Source organism: Scyliorhinus canicula, chromosome 3 (assembly GCF_902713615.1).
Source record: "Scyliorhinus canicula chromosome 3, sScyCan1.1, whole genome shotgun sequence".
Classification (NCBI taxonomy): Eukaryota; Metazoa; Chordata; class Chondrichthyes; order Carcharhiniformes; family Scyliorhinidae; genus Scyliorhinus; species Scyliorhinus canicula.
Window position 1 is genome coordinate 227,792,901 of NC_052148.1, and position 17,138 is coordinate 227,810,038.

Below are 17,138 nucleotides of genomic sequence, written 5' to 3' on the forward strand. Positions count from 1 at the left end.
CGGCGTCCTCAGCCATGCCGGAAGTGAGACCCCCGTGATAGTGCCCCTGGAAAATATGAAGAGCCTCTCATGAGGGGTCTGGTTGGTCGCCGTGCACAAAAGGGACCTAATAGCGTGGAGCGCGTCTGGGAGGACTTCCTGCCACTGGGAGACTTGGAGCTTTCTAGACCGGAGGGTCAGTAGGACGGTCTTCCAGACCGTCGCGTTCTCCCTTTCCACCTGCCCGTTCCCCCTGGGGTTGTAGCTGGTAGTCCTGCTCGAGGCAATGCCCTTGTCGAGCAGGTACTGACGCAGCTCGTCGCTCATGAAGGACGAACCCCGGTCGCTGTGTACGTAGCTGGGGAAACCAAACAGGGTGAAGATGCTATGCAGGGCCCTAATGACTGTGTGGGAGGTCATGTCGGGGCACGGGATAGCAAATGGGAAACGGGAGAACTCGTCTACGACGTTTAGAAAGTAAACGTTCTTGTTAGTTGAGGGGAGTGGCCCTTTGAAATCAATCGCGAGGCGTTCAAAGGCCCTAGAAGCCTTAACCAGGTGGGCCCTGTCTGGTCTATAGAAGTGCGGTTTGCACTCCGCAGGTTTCGGGCCCTGATGTAGTGGGCGAGTCGGGTGACCCCCGGGTGGCAGAGGTCATTGTGGATGACTTTTAATCGATCGATCTGCGCGCTGGCGCTTGTCCCGCGGGATAGGGCATCCGGAGGCTCGTTGAGCTTCCCGGGTCGATATTTAATATCGTAATTGTAGGTAGAGAGTTTGATCCTCCACCTCAGAATTTTGTCATTTTTAATTTTGCCCCTTTGCGAGTTGTCGAACATGAAGGCAAAACGTAGAGTTTGAATTTCGAGTAGCTAGCGCCTCTGATTGTGAGTGTCGCGGCGGTGCGCCCCTGGATCTGGACCGAATGGGAGCCTGAAACGAGCGAGATAGTTTGCTGCACGGGGAAAACGGGGAGCGAACAGCGTCTTACCAGGTCTGGATGTATGAAGCTCTCCGTGCTCCCGGAGTCGAAGAGGCATGGCGTTTTGCACCCGTTGATATGGACCTCTGCCATCGGGTTTCGTAGATTATTTGGTCGTGACTGGTCCAGAGTGACCGCGCTGAGTTGCGGGTAGTCAGCGGCTCGATCAGCTGTGCTGGCGTGGCCCCGCGATTACTGCCCTCTGAGTTCATAGTCGAATTCGAATTCTTCCGCAGAGTTGTCCGAGCACGGAGATGCTGATCGGGCCCGTGGATCGCACGTGGTGGGCGGCGAGGAAGATGGCGTCCAAGATGGCAGCCCTCATGGATCGCACGTGGCTGGAGGGGGTGGAGTCAGGGCATAGGCCACAGCGTTTCGGGCCCTGCGGGCCTGCGAGTGAGGGGAGCGATTACTTCGAGTCACTGGGGAGTTGGAAGCTGGGGCCCTTTTAGCGAGGCAGACTCTTGCGTAATGGCCTTTTCGCCCACAGCTGCTGCAGGTCGCGTTGCAGGACCGGGCAGTGCTGCCGCGGATGCTGGTTCTGGCCGCAGAAATGGCAGGCTGGAGCAGCATAGTGGCTGGCTGGGGCAGCATGGTGGCTGGGCGGCCGCGTAGCAGAGGCCTGGGGGATCGCTGGTCGGGGGCCCATGATTGGTCCGCGGGGAACGAGTTAAGGCTGCGGAAGGAGACCTCCATCGTGGTAGCAGCTTCCACAGTCATTTCTAAGTCCTGGGCCCCCTTTTCCAGCAGTCGTTGGCGCACATAGTTAGACCTGAGGCCCGCTACAAAAACATCGCGTACAGCAAGTTCCCTGTGTTCAGCCGCGATAACCGCTTGGTAATTACAGTCATTGGACAACTTATTGAGTTCCCTTAGAAATTCGGCGAGTGATTCTGTAGGCCGCTGACGGCGAGTCGTGAACACATTGCGAGCGTAAACTTCATTAATGGGCCTTACATAAATTTTATCGAGAACTGCTAGCGCCGCAGTATATGAACTGGCCGAGTTTAGTTGCGTAGAGATTCTGTGGCTCACCCTCGCGTGCAGTAGACTTAGCTTCTGATCCTCTGTCGTTTCGGCTGTGCTCGCTTCTGCCAGGTAGGCCTTGAAGCACCGGATCCAGTGGGAGAAGAGTTCTTTAGCCTCTGCATCCTGTGGGTCGAATTCCAGGCGTCCAGGCTTGAGGGCCGATTCCATGATCGATCTTTACTGTTCTTAAGTCGATTAAATTGATGGAACCATCAATTCATCAGACACGTGTTTCCGATATGAATCTAGGCTTTAATCGACTTACTTCGGAGCCAGCCTGTTACCCGTTGATGAACTCTTAGTGAACTCAGGCTGACTCTGGACAAGGGTATTTATACAGCTGCACTAGGGGGAGGAGTCGTGGGCGGAGCCAAGGGTGGAGCCCTGTACAAGTTCCTGAGTACTCCCAGAGCTACTCCCCCTAGTGGTAGGATAGCGCTACTGCGCTTACAAAGACAGTGTGAATTATCATATATATCTATATATTACATTCACCACACTAACCCAGACATCTGGGTTACTTGTCCAATAACCCTAATGACCTTGGAGGGGATGCAGCACAGATTTAGCAGAATGATACTGGGGACAAGTACAGTTTACAGAGATGAGGCTTCAACTGCACTGAAAACAGAACATTATACAGTGATCTCCTTGAAGTGTTTGAGATGTATAAAGGTTTTGATACGCGTTATAATCCCAATGGAGGCCCCAGGATCCTGGACCACATGATTTATCATGATCTACCTGGAATACGAGACAGGCAGGCAGGATTTCCCCTTTTAGGGGGTGGGGGTCCCCTTTACAAGCCTGAGCCGTATACAAACGCTGGCCTAGCTGCAGGTGGGGGGAAGGAGACCTTGGGGAGTGTAGGAGTATTGTAACTGTATTTGAATAAACCATCTCTTTAATTTCTAACATCGTCTATGCGTTCTGCTTATCATGGATTCGACAATACGGTCGATAGAGAAGACTGGATTTTCCTCCCAGTGGAAAACAGAAATTGGCACGGATTCTGGGAGGAAACGGTTGCTCATTGGGATTTTCACTTAAGTGTCCACTTAATTGGAAGGTGGCGGGCGGACTCTCCAAGCTGGATAGCCAATCAGAAACGTGGCTTTACAGGACCAGCAAGATCAATAGAATTTTTTATAGAATTAAAACCCAAACCCAGTATCCCCCACTTAAACTTTTTTTGGACACTAAGGGCAATTTATCATGGCCAATCCACCTAACCCGCACATCTTTGGACTGTGGGAGGAAACCGGAGAACCCGGAGGAAACCCACGCAGACACGGGGAGAACGTGCAGACTCCGCACAGACAGTGACCCAAGCCAGGAATGGAACCTGGGACCTGGAGCTGTGAAGCAACTGTGCTAACCACTATGCTACCGTGCTGCTCACTGGATGCTAAGGAATAGGGAAAACGCCTCAACGTGGCGGTACCCTCTCACCAAACCTTTGATAGGTTTAAATAAAAATTAGATTTTTCAGCCAGCCCACCACTGTGGGGGAGGGAAGAAGCTCGGCAAGACTGTCTGGAAGCCCACCTTCAAGCATTTAATCGCTCACTGCCAGTATGAAAAACTGGAGGCCAACTTGAAAATTCCAGTCGACATCTTTTAATTGGGGTTCATAAAGTTGTTAAGCAGCTTAATCAACTACATGACGTATGGGTGCGAGCAGCCCAGCCAGTCCTCAACCAGCCTCCTCTCAAATTATCAGCATTAGGAACATCATTGGAAAGGAGCACACTAGCTGACACCAGCATTTCCGGGCACTATCCACCTCTGTTCCCACCCGTGGCCTGGTAATCCTGCCAGAGAAATTATTTCCTCTGGTGGGATGAATCTAGAACAAGTGGGCGTCAAGTGAAAATTAGAGTCTGGTGCTGAGGGCGGATGACAGGAAGCAATTCCTCATCTACAGGATAGTAGAAGACTCCAACTCTCTCCTCCAAAAACTGTTGATGCTGACAACCAGTTGGAAATTTCAAAACTGAGAGTGACAGATTGTTGATGGTTCAGGGTATTCACAGGTACAGTATTTTAGCATTTGTTTCCAGTGGAATGGAATATAAAAGTCGGGAAGTTTTACTGTAGCTGGACAGGTTCTTGATTTTGTTTAAATATAAATTTAGAGTACCCAATTCATTTTTCCAATTAAAGGACAATTTAGTGTGGTCAATCCACATACCCTACACATCTTTGGGTTGTATGGGGAAAAACCCACACAAACATGGGGAGGATGTGCAAACTCCACACGGACAGTGACCCAGAGCCAGGATTGAACTTGGGACCTCGGCGCCGTGAGGCAGCAGTGCTACTCACTGCGCCACCATCCTGCCCTGTACAGGGCCTTGATGAGACCACCTCTGAAATACTTTGTGCAGGTTTTGTCTCCTTATTAGAAAAGAGATGTAATTGTATTAGAGGCAGTATAGAGAAGGTTCACTCATCTCGGGCGCGATTCTCCGCTCCCGCGGAAAATCGTGAAGGCCGTCGTGAACTCGGCCGAGTTCACAATGGCCTCGGAGCCCGCTCCTCGCACTGAATTCACCCCCACCCGGGGGGCTAGAAGCGGCGCTCTGTTATTCTCGGCCGCGGGGCCTTGACGCTGGCTGGCGCGTCGAGAATGACGCGACGGCGGAGCCTATGTGACGTCAGCCACGCATGCGCAGGTTGGCCGGCTCCAACCCTCGCATGCGCGGCTGACGTCACAACGCTGACAGCTTGAACCCGCGCATGCGCAGTGGCCATCTTCCCCTCAGCCGTCCCGCAAGACGTGGCGGCTTGATCTTGCGGGGCGGCGGAGGGGAAATAGTGCGTCCCGTTGAGACATGGCCCGACGATTGGTGGGCACCGATCACGGGCCTGTCCCCTCCATAGCACAGTCGTGGTGCTCACTCCCCACCAGGCCCCCTACAAGCCACAAAACGGGCATTTCACGCCCGTTTCACGACGGCAGCGACCAGGTGTGGTTGCCGCCGTCGTGAAACGGTCGCGAACGGCAGGCCGCTCGGGCCACCTGGGTCGGAGAATCGCCAGTCGGCGTGAGCTGGGGGGGGGGGGGCGTGAAATTTGTCGGGGGGCCCTCCCGCGATTCTCCCACACGGCGTGGGGAGCGGAGAATCGCGCCCCTCATTCCTGGAATGAGGGTCAACCAGGTTGGGTTTATACCCAATGGAGTTTAGACGAATGCCAGGTTATCTCATTGAAACATATCGTGATTTGATAGGTAGATACCACGAGGATGTTTCCCCTTGTGACTGAGACTAGAACTGGTGACAGTTTATTAATAATAATAATAATTGCTTATTGTCACAAGTAGGCTTCAATGAAGTTACTCGTTTAAGACAGATTAGGAGAATTTAAGCTCTCAAAGGTCGTCAGTGTGTGGACCTCTATTCTCCATGAAGCAGTGGAGGTTGGGCCATTGAGTTTACTCAGTTCAGAGTTGGACAATTTTTTGAAATCCAAGGGAGTCTCGGGTTATGGGGAGCAGACAGCAAAGGTGAGTATGTTTCAGCCATGATCTTATTGAATGATGGCATAGACTCGTAAGGCTGAATGGCCTCCTCTGGCGCCTAAGTCCTATGTTCCGAAGGAAGGTGGGTGGATGGAGTTAAGATACAGATCAGCAATGATCTGTTGAATGACAGCACAGCACTGACTTGAGGGGCTGAAAGTCCTGATCCTGTTCTATGTTCCTAAAGGTTCTCTGTGCTAACCCGCATTGGGAGGAGACTGAAAGTGAGTGACAATGTCCAGCTGAAGCTCTTGTGAAAGTGTATGTTGTCCCAAAAAAAAATGATTCAACATTAGCAATTTTATACATAACAATAGAATGTTAACAAATAACCCAAATCATCCCTCCAATCCTCCCCCCCCCCACACGAAAAGACCCCCTGCCAACACCCTTCTCCCTTATCTCACTCCCCCCCCCCCTTAGCAACTAACGATGACCAACTTTTTAAAGCACTGAACGGCTACCATCTCTGGTAGAACCCTTTGATTGCAGCCTTCATAGATTACTTGACTTTCTCAAGATATGAAAACTTGGTAAGGGAGACTTCTGGTGGGTGGTGGGGTGTGCTGAGCAGTCACAGGAAAGGTGCCTCTCCTCCTAGAATCTTGGATTTTGGCACATTTAGCCTGAAAATAGGCCACTAAGCCAACACAACTCCGCCCCAACCTCCTCCACAAATGCCATGGACACAAAGAAGATGCCCTCAAAGAAACCTCAAACAAGCAACCGAAAGATTGGCAAACTAAGCAAGAGCTAGGAGAGTAAAGTTGAGGCGGTGGGCACACGGAGCAAGATGGAGCCGGACATAGCTGGATGAGCCAGGTAGTTGAGACCCATGCTGGACTGCCTGCCAATAAGTCCATCGATGGAGTTCCGAACACAGGAATTCCTTAAACACAGGGACATGAACAAGAAGGAGATGATGGTGAAGGTGGTGATCGCAGATGCCCTGGCCCCCTTGAAGGCGGCCCTAGAGAAGACAGAGTGGCGGCTGGAGGCGCAGGATGCGATGGTGCAGGAGCTAAAAAAGATGGCTACCGATCAAGGCGACCGAATCACCTCATTGGAAGCAGAGGTAGTGAGGTAGGTAGCTCCCAGTGAACGCTCAGGGGAAGGTGGCGGATCAAGAGAACAAATCATGCTGCTAGAACCTCCACATTAAGACCATAAGACATAAGAGCAGGATGAGGCCATTCGGCCCATCGAGTCTGCTCTGCCATTCAATCATGGCTGATATGTTTCTCATCCCCATTATCCTGCCTTCTCCCCATAACCCCTTATTAATCAAGAACCTATCTATCTCTGTCTTAAAGACACTCATTGAATTGGCCTCCACAGCCTTCTACAGCAAAGAGTTCCACAGATTCACCATCTTCTGGCTGAGAAATTCCTCCTTATCTTTGTTTTAAAGGATCATCCCATTAGTCTGAGATTGTGTCCCTGGGTTCTAGTTTTTCCTACAAGTGGAAACATCCTCTCTACATCCAGTCTATCCAGGCCTCGCAGTATCCTGTAAGTTTCAATAAGATCCCCCCCTTATCCTTCTAAACCCCTACGAGTACGGACCCAGAGCCCTCAACCGTTCCTAATATGATAAGCTCTTCATTCCAGGGATCATTCTTGTGAACCTCCCCTGGACCCTTTTCAAGGCCAGCACATCTTTCCTTACATATGGGGCCCAAAACTGCTCACAATATTCCAAATGGGGTCTGACCAGAGCGTTTTACAGCCTGAGAAGTACATCCCTGCTCTTGTATTCTAGCCCTCTCGACATGAATGCTAACATTGCATTTGCCTTCCGAGCTGCATTGTGTCTGTTGGAAGGTATTGAGGGCAGAAACCCCACAGAGTACATGGCTCAGATGCTGGGCAAGCTGGTCAGGGGGTTGGGGGGACTTCCCCAAGCCCCCAGAAATAGACAGAGCCACAGGTCGCTCTGGCTGAGGCCAAAAACAGGGAAACAACCAAGGGCCATCATGGCCAAGCTCCATCAGTTCCAAGATAAAGAACGGATCCTGAACTGGGCAAGACACATGCGTTCTTGCAAGTGGGAAGGACACACAATCCGTGTGTACTCGGGCTTTGGGGCAGACCTGGCCAAACGCCAGGCCGAATTTAATACACCCAAGTCAGCCCTATATAAAAGTAAGGTACGGTTTGGGATGCTGTACACAGCCAAGCTGTGGGTAACCCTCCAGGAAAGGAACATTATTTCAACGCACAGGGTGAGGCGGACGTGTTTGTGTGCAAACATGGACTGCGAGCGACAGCAGCAGTGAAAACGGACTTAAATGAACAATTGCACGGGATAAAGTTGCTTTGCTTTCAAACAAGTGTAAGTCCCTGGAAGGAGGGGAGGAGTGCAGAAAGGTGCAAAATTAGGAGAGGAGAGGGTGGCAGGAGGAGGAACACAAGGGGCAGGGGAGGCAGAGATCACTGCCGAGGGAGGCAGGGCAAGCATAGGGAAGAATGGGGGGGGGGGGGGGGAACGGCCGTGGCACAGCCCCCGACGGTGACTGAGTGCCAGGCAGAAGGGGGCAAAGCTCTAGAGAGGGGGGGGGGGAACAGGGGGAATGTATGTGGCAGACAGGCGCATGGGATTCGAGGGGTAGTTGTGGGAGTGGAGGAAAGAAGGGCAGAACGCTGTTTATGAAAGGCCGCACACAGCAATAGCAAGATCGTGGGCATTGAAAACGACCCTCTTGGATGGCCCTTAAACAATGGAAAACCCAGGCGCGCAGGGACACATCCACATTGTAAGTACGGCAACGATGGCCTTGGATGGCCTCGAAACAAAGGGAAACCCTAGTGTGCATGGGCACATCCACATAGAATGTATGGTAGCGACAGCCATGTTGGATGGCCTCAAACAATGGGAAATCCCAGAGTGCAGGGGCACATCTACACGATGAGTATGGTTATCACCGCAGGAGGTATGGGACAGAACCCCCCCCCCCCCAACAGGAGAGTCACCTGGAATGTCAGGGGACTAAACGGACCACCTAAAAACCCCGAGGGCCGATGTAATCTTCCTCCAAGAGATGCACCTGAGGGAGAAGGACCAACTGGGGGTAATGAAGAGTTGGATAGGACAGACATGCCAATCATGCTACGGGATGAGGGCTAGGTGAGTGGCCATACTATTCAATAATTCATGGCGACAAAGACGGTTCCGGACCCAGGGGGACGGTTTGTCCTGGTTAGCGATGTTTTGGAAGGGGCACTAGTGGTTCTTGTAAATGTGTACACACCCAACTGGGACGACGCTGACCTTGTAAAGAAACTCATAGCAGAAATCCCCGCCATAGACTCCCTCTAACTCATTATGAGGGGTGGGGGACTTTAACTGCGTACAGGACCAATGGGCAGACAGATTCAGTCCCAAAACATAAGATAAGATTTTGGGGCAGAATTCGGCCATTTGGCCCATTGAGTCTGAGACAGGGAGACAGTCAAACAATACGAGAGAACTAATCTTGATGAAGCAGATGGGGACAGTAGACCCATGGAGGTTTACACACCCAAGGGAGAGGTTCTCCTTCTTCTCCCAGGTTCATCTATCTACATCCCTATGTAATCCTAATTGGTTTGGGTTAGAATCAAATGAGTTTGATTTGACGGTTAGCTGTCAATCTTCAATGCGCAACATTAATTTTAGTTCTTTCATGTCTGAATAGTTGTGCATGTTATGGAATGCAATTCTGTGCTGTTATCGCTGTTGTGTTATTCACCCTGGGGTAACACAGACTGCAACTGGATGCAGTTGTACTTGAAAGTAGGCACCAAACTTTGATGTTAGTTCAATTCGCTTTATTGAACTTGTTGAGCAGTGCACACAGTTCGCTGTGGGTTGACACTCTACTAATCTAAGCATGCTAACTATAATTAACTAGACCAGACTAACTCTGAGCCACGTGTAGAAGGTGCTAACTGATATATACACCCTGACTATCACTACAGTTGTCACCAGTGCAAAGAGGCAGAGTGCTGATGCCTCGTGTGTTTTATAGTGGGAGACCACCCTCTAGTGTTCTGTCTGGTGATTGGTTGTGTTGTGTCCTCTGTGTTGATTGGCTGTACTGAGTGTCTGTCACTGCCTGTCTGTATCTCATTATGTGCATGAGTACATATCATGACAATCACGACCAGCTTAAACTGGTCTTCTGCTGACAGCTGTTATCTGCATTGTGAACAATGGTGCCTTCATATTACTATGGCGTTGCTATGGTGTTGCGCTGTCCTTGATCTGACAGCACAAGTATAGTGTCAAACTGTCTTGCAAATGTGCTGTTTTAATCTATAATGGAATTATGCTGTTTTATGTCTCTATGTTTTGAGATGACCTGAGGTTATGAGTGAATTTAAAATGGGTATTTAGAAAGGCTGGGGCTTAATATTTACACCAAATAGCTATCTTTTACCTATCAGGTGCATTATAAAATAGTTGTCTTCTCACCCTGGGAGGCATTGAGGGCAGTAAAGGGGGAGATTATTGCACACAGGGCACTCAAAGATAGGAAGAACGGGGCAGCTAGGCAACAGCTAATCAACTCCATGCTGGAAGTGGATCAGTAGTACTCAAGAGCCTTGACCGTGCAACTTCTGGCGAAGAGGAAAAAGCTAGAAATTGACTTTGACCTGCTCTCCACTGGGAAAGCAACTCCGCCGGTCATGGGGGATCTTTTATGAACATAGAGACAAGACCAACCACCTGCTGGCTCATCAGCTGAGAAAGCAGGCAGCCACATGGAAAATACCTCGGATGAAGGCGAGGAACAGCAAATTAGTCAGGGACGGATGGATTCCAGGCGGACTTCTACAAATAATTTGCGCCAGGACTGGCCCCACACCTGCGGGAGATGTTCACTGACTCACTATCAAGGAGAACACTGCCACCAATGCTGGCTCAGGCCTCAATATCACTGATCACCAAAAAAGGACAAAGGACCGGTGGAGTGTGGGTCATATCCAAGATCCTGATGAACGCGAGGCGGCTGGAGAGCTGCATGCCAGAGGTAGTCGCGGAAGACCTGACGGGCTTTGTCAAAAACAGACAATTAACATTGACCATCAGGCGCCTGCTGAATGTGATCATGACCCCATCTGGGGAGAGAACACCGAGGTGATCATCTCCCTGGACGCAGAAAAAGCCTTTGACAGGGTCGAATGGAGATACCTCATGGAGGTAATGCAACAGTTTGGGTTTGGGCCAGGGTTTACCTCATGGGTGAAAACTGTACAGTGTACCCATGGTGAGCATACGGACAAACACCACCAGCTGTGGATACTTCCAGCTGCACAGAAGCAAGAGGCAGGGATGCCCATGTCCGCTGTCCCCGCTACTGTTTGTCCTGCTGATTGAGCCATTGGCAATCGCCCTCCGAGCGGTGAAGGGGTGGAGAGGCAACAGAAGGGGAGGCACAGAGCATAAAGTCTTATTCTATGATCTGCTCCTCTACATCTCAAACCCCCTGGCCAGCATGGAAGGAATAATGAAAGTCCTGAAGGAGTTCAGAGGCTTCTCAGGTTAGAAACCCAATCTGAGTAAGAACAAAATCTTCACTGTGAACCCTCAGGGGGGAGGAACAGAGCTGGGCAGACTTCCATTCAAACTGGTCCAGACAAAATTTTGAAACCTGGAGATCCGAATAGCTCACAACTGGACACAGATCCACAAATGGAACCTGACGAGTCTGATGGAGGAGGTTGAAAGGGACCTGCAGAGGTGGGACTCGGCGGGGAGAGTGCAAATGATCAAGATGAGCATGCTGCCCAGGTTCTTTTTCCTGATCAGATCCCTCCCAATCTCCTTTTTAATCACAGTCAATAAATTATTCACTACTTTTGGTGGAGGGGGCGGGGAGCTCAAGGATTACGAAGAAGGACCTGCAAATAAAGAGAAACTTAACGCAACTAAAGGTGGTGCACAGGGCGCACTTAATCAGGACAAGAATGAGCGGGTTCTTCCTAAAGGTGGGGATGAATGTGAACGGTGCCAGGGAGGTCCTGCCAACCACACCCACATATTCTGGTCTTACCCCAGACTCGTCAAGTACTGCATGTTCTTCTTCGAGTCCAGGATTGTTTGGGTGAGGGTGGAGCCTTGCCCACTGGTGGAAGTCTTTGGGGTATTAGAACAGACAGAGCTTTTCATGCGGAGAGGAGCTGATGCCATGGCCTTTGCCTCCCTGTTCGCCCACCAGAGCCTCTTGCCCAGCTGGCGATCGGCAACACCACCCGAGGGTGCAGACTGGCTGTCTGACCTGGCAGAATTCCTCGGGCTAGAGAAAATAAAGTATGCCACGGAGGAAGGTTTCCACAAAATGAGGAGGCTTTTCACCAACTTGTTCCAGGACCTGTTTGTAACCAGTGTAAACTAAAGTAGGGAGGAGGGGGGGAGCGGAGAGGACAGGCCACAAAATAACGAAGAGAAAGGGGGTGGGTAAGAGCAGAAAGGGGGGAGCAGGGGGGGGAGGGCAGGAAAGAGGGGGAATAAAAGGACCAAATGAAAATGCAGAGCAGGTGGAAGAGGAGAGAACCGCTCAGGACACAGGGCAGCAACAGAAAGATCCCACAGCTATATAAAAGCTCCCTCGCTGAAGCACAGCCAGCTACTAGCCCCACACGGCTGGGTGGGCATACTGCAGGCCACAATCTGGCCCACAAGCACTCAAAAGCATTTTTCTTTGTAAATTATCTTTGTTGGTATCTTGTTCGACTATCTTATGACAGTAGCTACCCTACCCTGTATGACAAGCTCTAAATATCAAGAAGATACTTCCTGTGAAAAATAGCGAATAATATTTGCTGTAAAGTCTTGTAGATACATGTTTTGGTTTTGTCTTGTTGTGTAACATATACTATGAAATCTCAAAACTCCAATAAAAAAATATTTTAAAAACTCCATAAGATCCCCCAGCCACACTGAGGCACTGAGTGAAGAAGCTGACCTCCATCCCAGCAGCACCCACCTTCCAGCAATCAGCGAGGTGAAGGCCAGGACATCAGCCCCCGCCCCCCGCTGCAGCAGGTCCAACACCCCAAATACGGCCCCCAAGAGACAGGGCTTCAGTTCAATTTGCAGAATCGCTGACATGATGCTAAAGAAGGAGACCCTGAACCCCACGCACTTAGGACACAACCAGAACATGTGTACATGGTGAGGCGGATATCTCCCACAATGCTCACACCTATCCTCCATTCCCACAAACAACCTTCTCATCCTATACCTGGTCAAATGAACACCAGCTGCAACTGTATTAACCCTAATCGCGCACATAAAGACGTAGCATTCAGCCTCCGCAAAGCCTTGCACACACCCCATCCTCCACTTCCAACCCCAACTCCTCCTCCCACTTGACCTTCTCCATCGACACAGCATCCTCCGCCGTAATCCTTCCATAAATCCTCAACGTACTCCCCTCCTCCATCCCTGCAAGCGACAAAACTCTCTCCAACAACGAGGAAGGAGACACCGCAGGGAATGTTGGAAGGATCTTTTTTGCGGAATTGCACAACTGTAGATACCTAAATGTCTCCAACTGTGAATTCCCAAATTTCTCTGACACCTCCTTTAGGGTTGCAAATTGCCTCTCCAAAAACAAATCCCTCATCCCTTCCATACCTTCTCCTCCCATCCCCTAACCCTGGCATCCAACCTTGCCAGCTCAAACTATGGTTCGCACAAATCGGTGCCAGCTTTGATACCGCCCCCAATTTAAAGTGCTGCTGAAATTGTCTCCAGATCTTCAATGTGGAGACCACCACTGGGTTCGCCGAATATTTCCCTGAGAAAACAGAAGTGAAGCCATCACTAATGTCCTCAACACCAACCCCCTACATGAACACGACTCCATCCGCATCCATATAGCCTTAGGATCCCCTCACCACCCCAACACCTTCTCCGCATTTGTTGCACAGCACAGTAATAATATATCAAGCTTGGCAGCTCCAAGCCCCCGGTTCCTCTGAAGGAACATCTGTCTCAGACCAATTTAACTTTGTTCCCATCTCTATTCCAGGTCCGCTTCCTGTACGTCTGATGAATGGTAGCAACATATGCTCCGGGAGAGTTGAGATCTATCGTAACTCCATCTGGGGGACTGTCTGTGATGATGGCTGGGATGTAAAAGCAGCGGAGGTGGTCTGCAGAGTGTTGAACTGTGGGACGGCTCTGGCAGGAGATGGAGGGACCTCCTACAGACATTGGAGTAGGATTATCTGGCCATTTAATGTGAGCTGTGATGGGACAGAGCTTACCCTCGATCAGTGCTCTGCCAATCCATGGGTGGAGACTAACTGTCAGGAAGTCGGAGTTACGTGCTCAGGTCAGCACATTTACCGTGGCCCTTGTGTGTGTTGGTTAGCAAGCCTTCCTAGTGGAATTATATCTATTGTTTTTTTGAGTCTAATTTACCAGCTCAGACTTTGGATTTGTAAATCCAGGGCACTGGATACCTGTCCCGGGGCCCTGGATTCCCATTCCACAGTACTGCATTCCTATCCGAGGGTTCTGGATTACACAACAGTGTTCTGGATGACGAGCCCAGTTTGTTGGATCACTAGTGCTCACCCAGAGCTCTTGATTCCTTGTATAACAGTTTATATTAACCTTGGAGGGGGGGGGGGGGGGGGGGGGGGGGCTATAGGGGCTAACTGACTATATTCAATTAAATATAAAAATAAAATGTTGGAGATGTTTCAAGGATTTGATAAGCGACATAAACAATTTCATGTGGAAGGAGAATATAGAGCAAGGCGCCATAAACTGAAAATAAGTGTCAGGTCATTCAGGGAAGATGTCAGGAATTACTTGTTCACACAAAATGGCTGGAAATCTGGGATTCTCTCCCCCCCCCCCCCCCCCCCCCCCCCCCCCCACACCCCTCACAATATTGTTGATGTTGGGAGCTAATTGGAAATTGTTGCATAGAAAACAGGAGCAGGCCATTTGGGCCTTCATGCCTGCACCGCCATTCATTATGATCATGGCTGATCATTTAACTCAATAACCTGAACCCACCTTCCCCTATATGCTTTGATCCCTCATCTGTGTCCAAAATAGTCCACCCCGTATCCTCAGACTGTACCCCTGGTTCTGGACACCTCCTCCATTGGAAACATCCTTCTTTCATCTACCCTGGCTAATCCTGTTAGAATTTTATACATTTCTATGAGATCCCCCTCATACTTCTGAACTGCAGCAAATACAATTCTAACCGACTCAATCTCTCCTCATATGCCCATCCTGCCATCCCTGGAATCAGTCTGGTAAACACTCCCTGCACTCCCTCCTCCTTATCTGAGGAACATCCTTCCTCAGATAAGACCAAAACTACACACAATATTCCAGGTGTGGCCTCACCAAGGCCCTTCATAATCACAGGAAGACATCCCTGCTCCTGTAGTCGAATACTCTCGTTTGAGGCCAGCATAACATTTGTCTTCTTTACTGCCTGCTGTACCTACATGCTTACCTTCAGTTACTGGCGTACGAGGATAGCAGGTCTCGTTGTACAATCCCCTCTCCTAATTTATGGTCATTCAGATAATAGTTTGCCTTCTTGTTTTGCCACCAAAGTGAATAACCTCGCATTTATCCAAATTATACTGCATCTGCCATTCATTTGCCAATCACTCAACTTGTCCAAATCACACTTTGGGATCCCTGCATCCTCCTCGCAGCTCATCTGTGGTGATATGCCTGTGAATAATATTGTATATAGTTAGCAATGCAACCTCCAACCAGCTGGTGGCGTCAGACATCAGTCATGTGATATCACACTCTCATCAGTTGGTAGTAAGGTGTACAACAGGACAGTCGCACATAGGGTAGTTCCAGGAGAGTTCACGAAACTCAAATCAATAAATCATTCTTGTTAAGTCACCAGCAGTTCTGGGTGCATCATTACAATGCCAACGTCACAGAACACAACATCGTTCTCCCACCCAACACTCTGTCATCTGCAAATTTAGAGATATTAAATTTTGTTCCCTCATCTAAATCATTAATATGTACTGTGATTGGGTGAAGTGCCAAAACCGATCCTATGGTACCTCTCTGGTCACTGTCTGCCAATTGAAAAAGACTGTTAATTTCCTACTCTTTGTTTCCTGTCTGCCAACCAGTTTTCTGTCCTTCTCAATATGCTACCCCTAGTCCCATGCGCTTTTATTTTACACACTAATCCCTCATCCGGGACTTTGTCAAAGGCCTTCTGAAATCCAAATAAACCACATCCACTGGCTCCCCCTAATCAACTCTACTGATTACATCCTCAAAGAATTCCATTTGTCAAGCATGATTACCCCTTCATAAATCCATGCTGACTCTGTCCGATCCTGTCATTGTTTACTAAGTGCTTTGCTATAGAACCTTTGACAATGGATTCTAAAATTTACTACCTATATCAGGCTTACTGGTCTATAATTCCTTGTTTTCTCTCTACCTCCATTTTTAAATAATGGAGTTACATTAGCTACCCTTCCGGAATGTTCGAGTCTATAGAAAACTTGAAGATGACAAGCAATGCATCCACTATTTCTAAAGCCACTTCCTTAAGTACTCTGGGATGTAGATTATCAGGCCCTGGGGATTTATCAGCCTTCATCCCATCAATTTCCCAACACCATTTCTCTACTAATGTTGATCTCATTCAGTTCCTCCCTCTCACCAATTCTTGTGTTCCTGAACATTTCTGGTATCTTATTTATGTCCTCATTTGTGAATAAAGAACCAAAGTATGTATTTAGTTGTTCAGCCACTTCTTTTTCCCCCTATTATACATTCCCCTGTTTCTGGCTGTAAGGAACCTACATTTGTCTTCACCAATCTTTTTCTCTTCATGGGCGGCACTGTGGTACAGTGGTTAGCAATGCTGCCTCACAGCGCCAGGGACCCGAGTTCAATTCTGACCTTGGGTGACTGTGAAGTTTGCACATCCTCCCTGTGTCTGCATGGGTTTCCTCCGGGTGCTCTGGTTTCCTCCCACAGTCCAAAGATGTGCAGGTTAGGTGGATAGGCCATGCCAAATTACCCCTTAGTGTCCAAAGATTAGGTGGGGTTAAAGGAATAGGGTGGGAGATTGGGCCGAGGTAGGGTGTTCTTTCAAAGGATCAGTGCAGACTCAATGAGTCGAATGGCCTCCTTCTGCCTGGAGGGATTCTATGATTCACGTACCTATAGAAACCTTTACAGTCAGTTTTAATGTTCCCTGTAAGTTTACTCTCATTCTCTATTTTTCCTTTCTAATCAATCCCTTGGTCCTTCTTTGCTGAATTCTAAGCTGCCCCCAATTCTCAGACTTGTTGTTATTGTTTTCTTGGCCAATTTGTATGTTTATTCTTTAGATCGAATACTATCTTTAATTTATCTTATCAGAAATGAATTGGCTATCTTTCTTGTTTTAGTTTTGTGCCAGACAGGAATAAACAATTGTTGCAGTTCCCCCATGCGTTCCACAACCATCACTTGAAGTAATGTTTCCCAATCGATCATAGCCAAGTCACACCTCATATTATCATACTTTCCTTTATTAAGATTCAGGACCCTAGTCTCAGAATCAACTACTTCACTACCCAGCTTGATGAAAATTTCTATTAGGGGTGCTCATCCCCAAGGGG

General features: G+C 49.2%; 1 protein-coding gene across 3 annotated transcripts in view; it reads left to right on the top strand.

The window, feature by feature from the left end:
- LOC119963342 overlaps positions 1-17,138 on the top strand; it is a 320,297-nt gene that overhangs the window by 220,756 nt on the left and 82,403 nt on the right. For all 3 annotated transcript variants that reach the window (XM_038792342.1, XM_038792344.1, XM_038792343.1), the window contains one exon: positions 13,538-13,843. In XM_038792342.1, the coding sequence (XP_038648270.1) occupies positions 13,538-13,843 (306 nt within the window). The remainder of the gene's footprint in view (positions 1-13,537; positions 13,844-17,138) is intronic.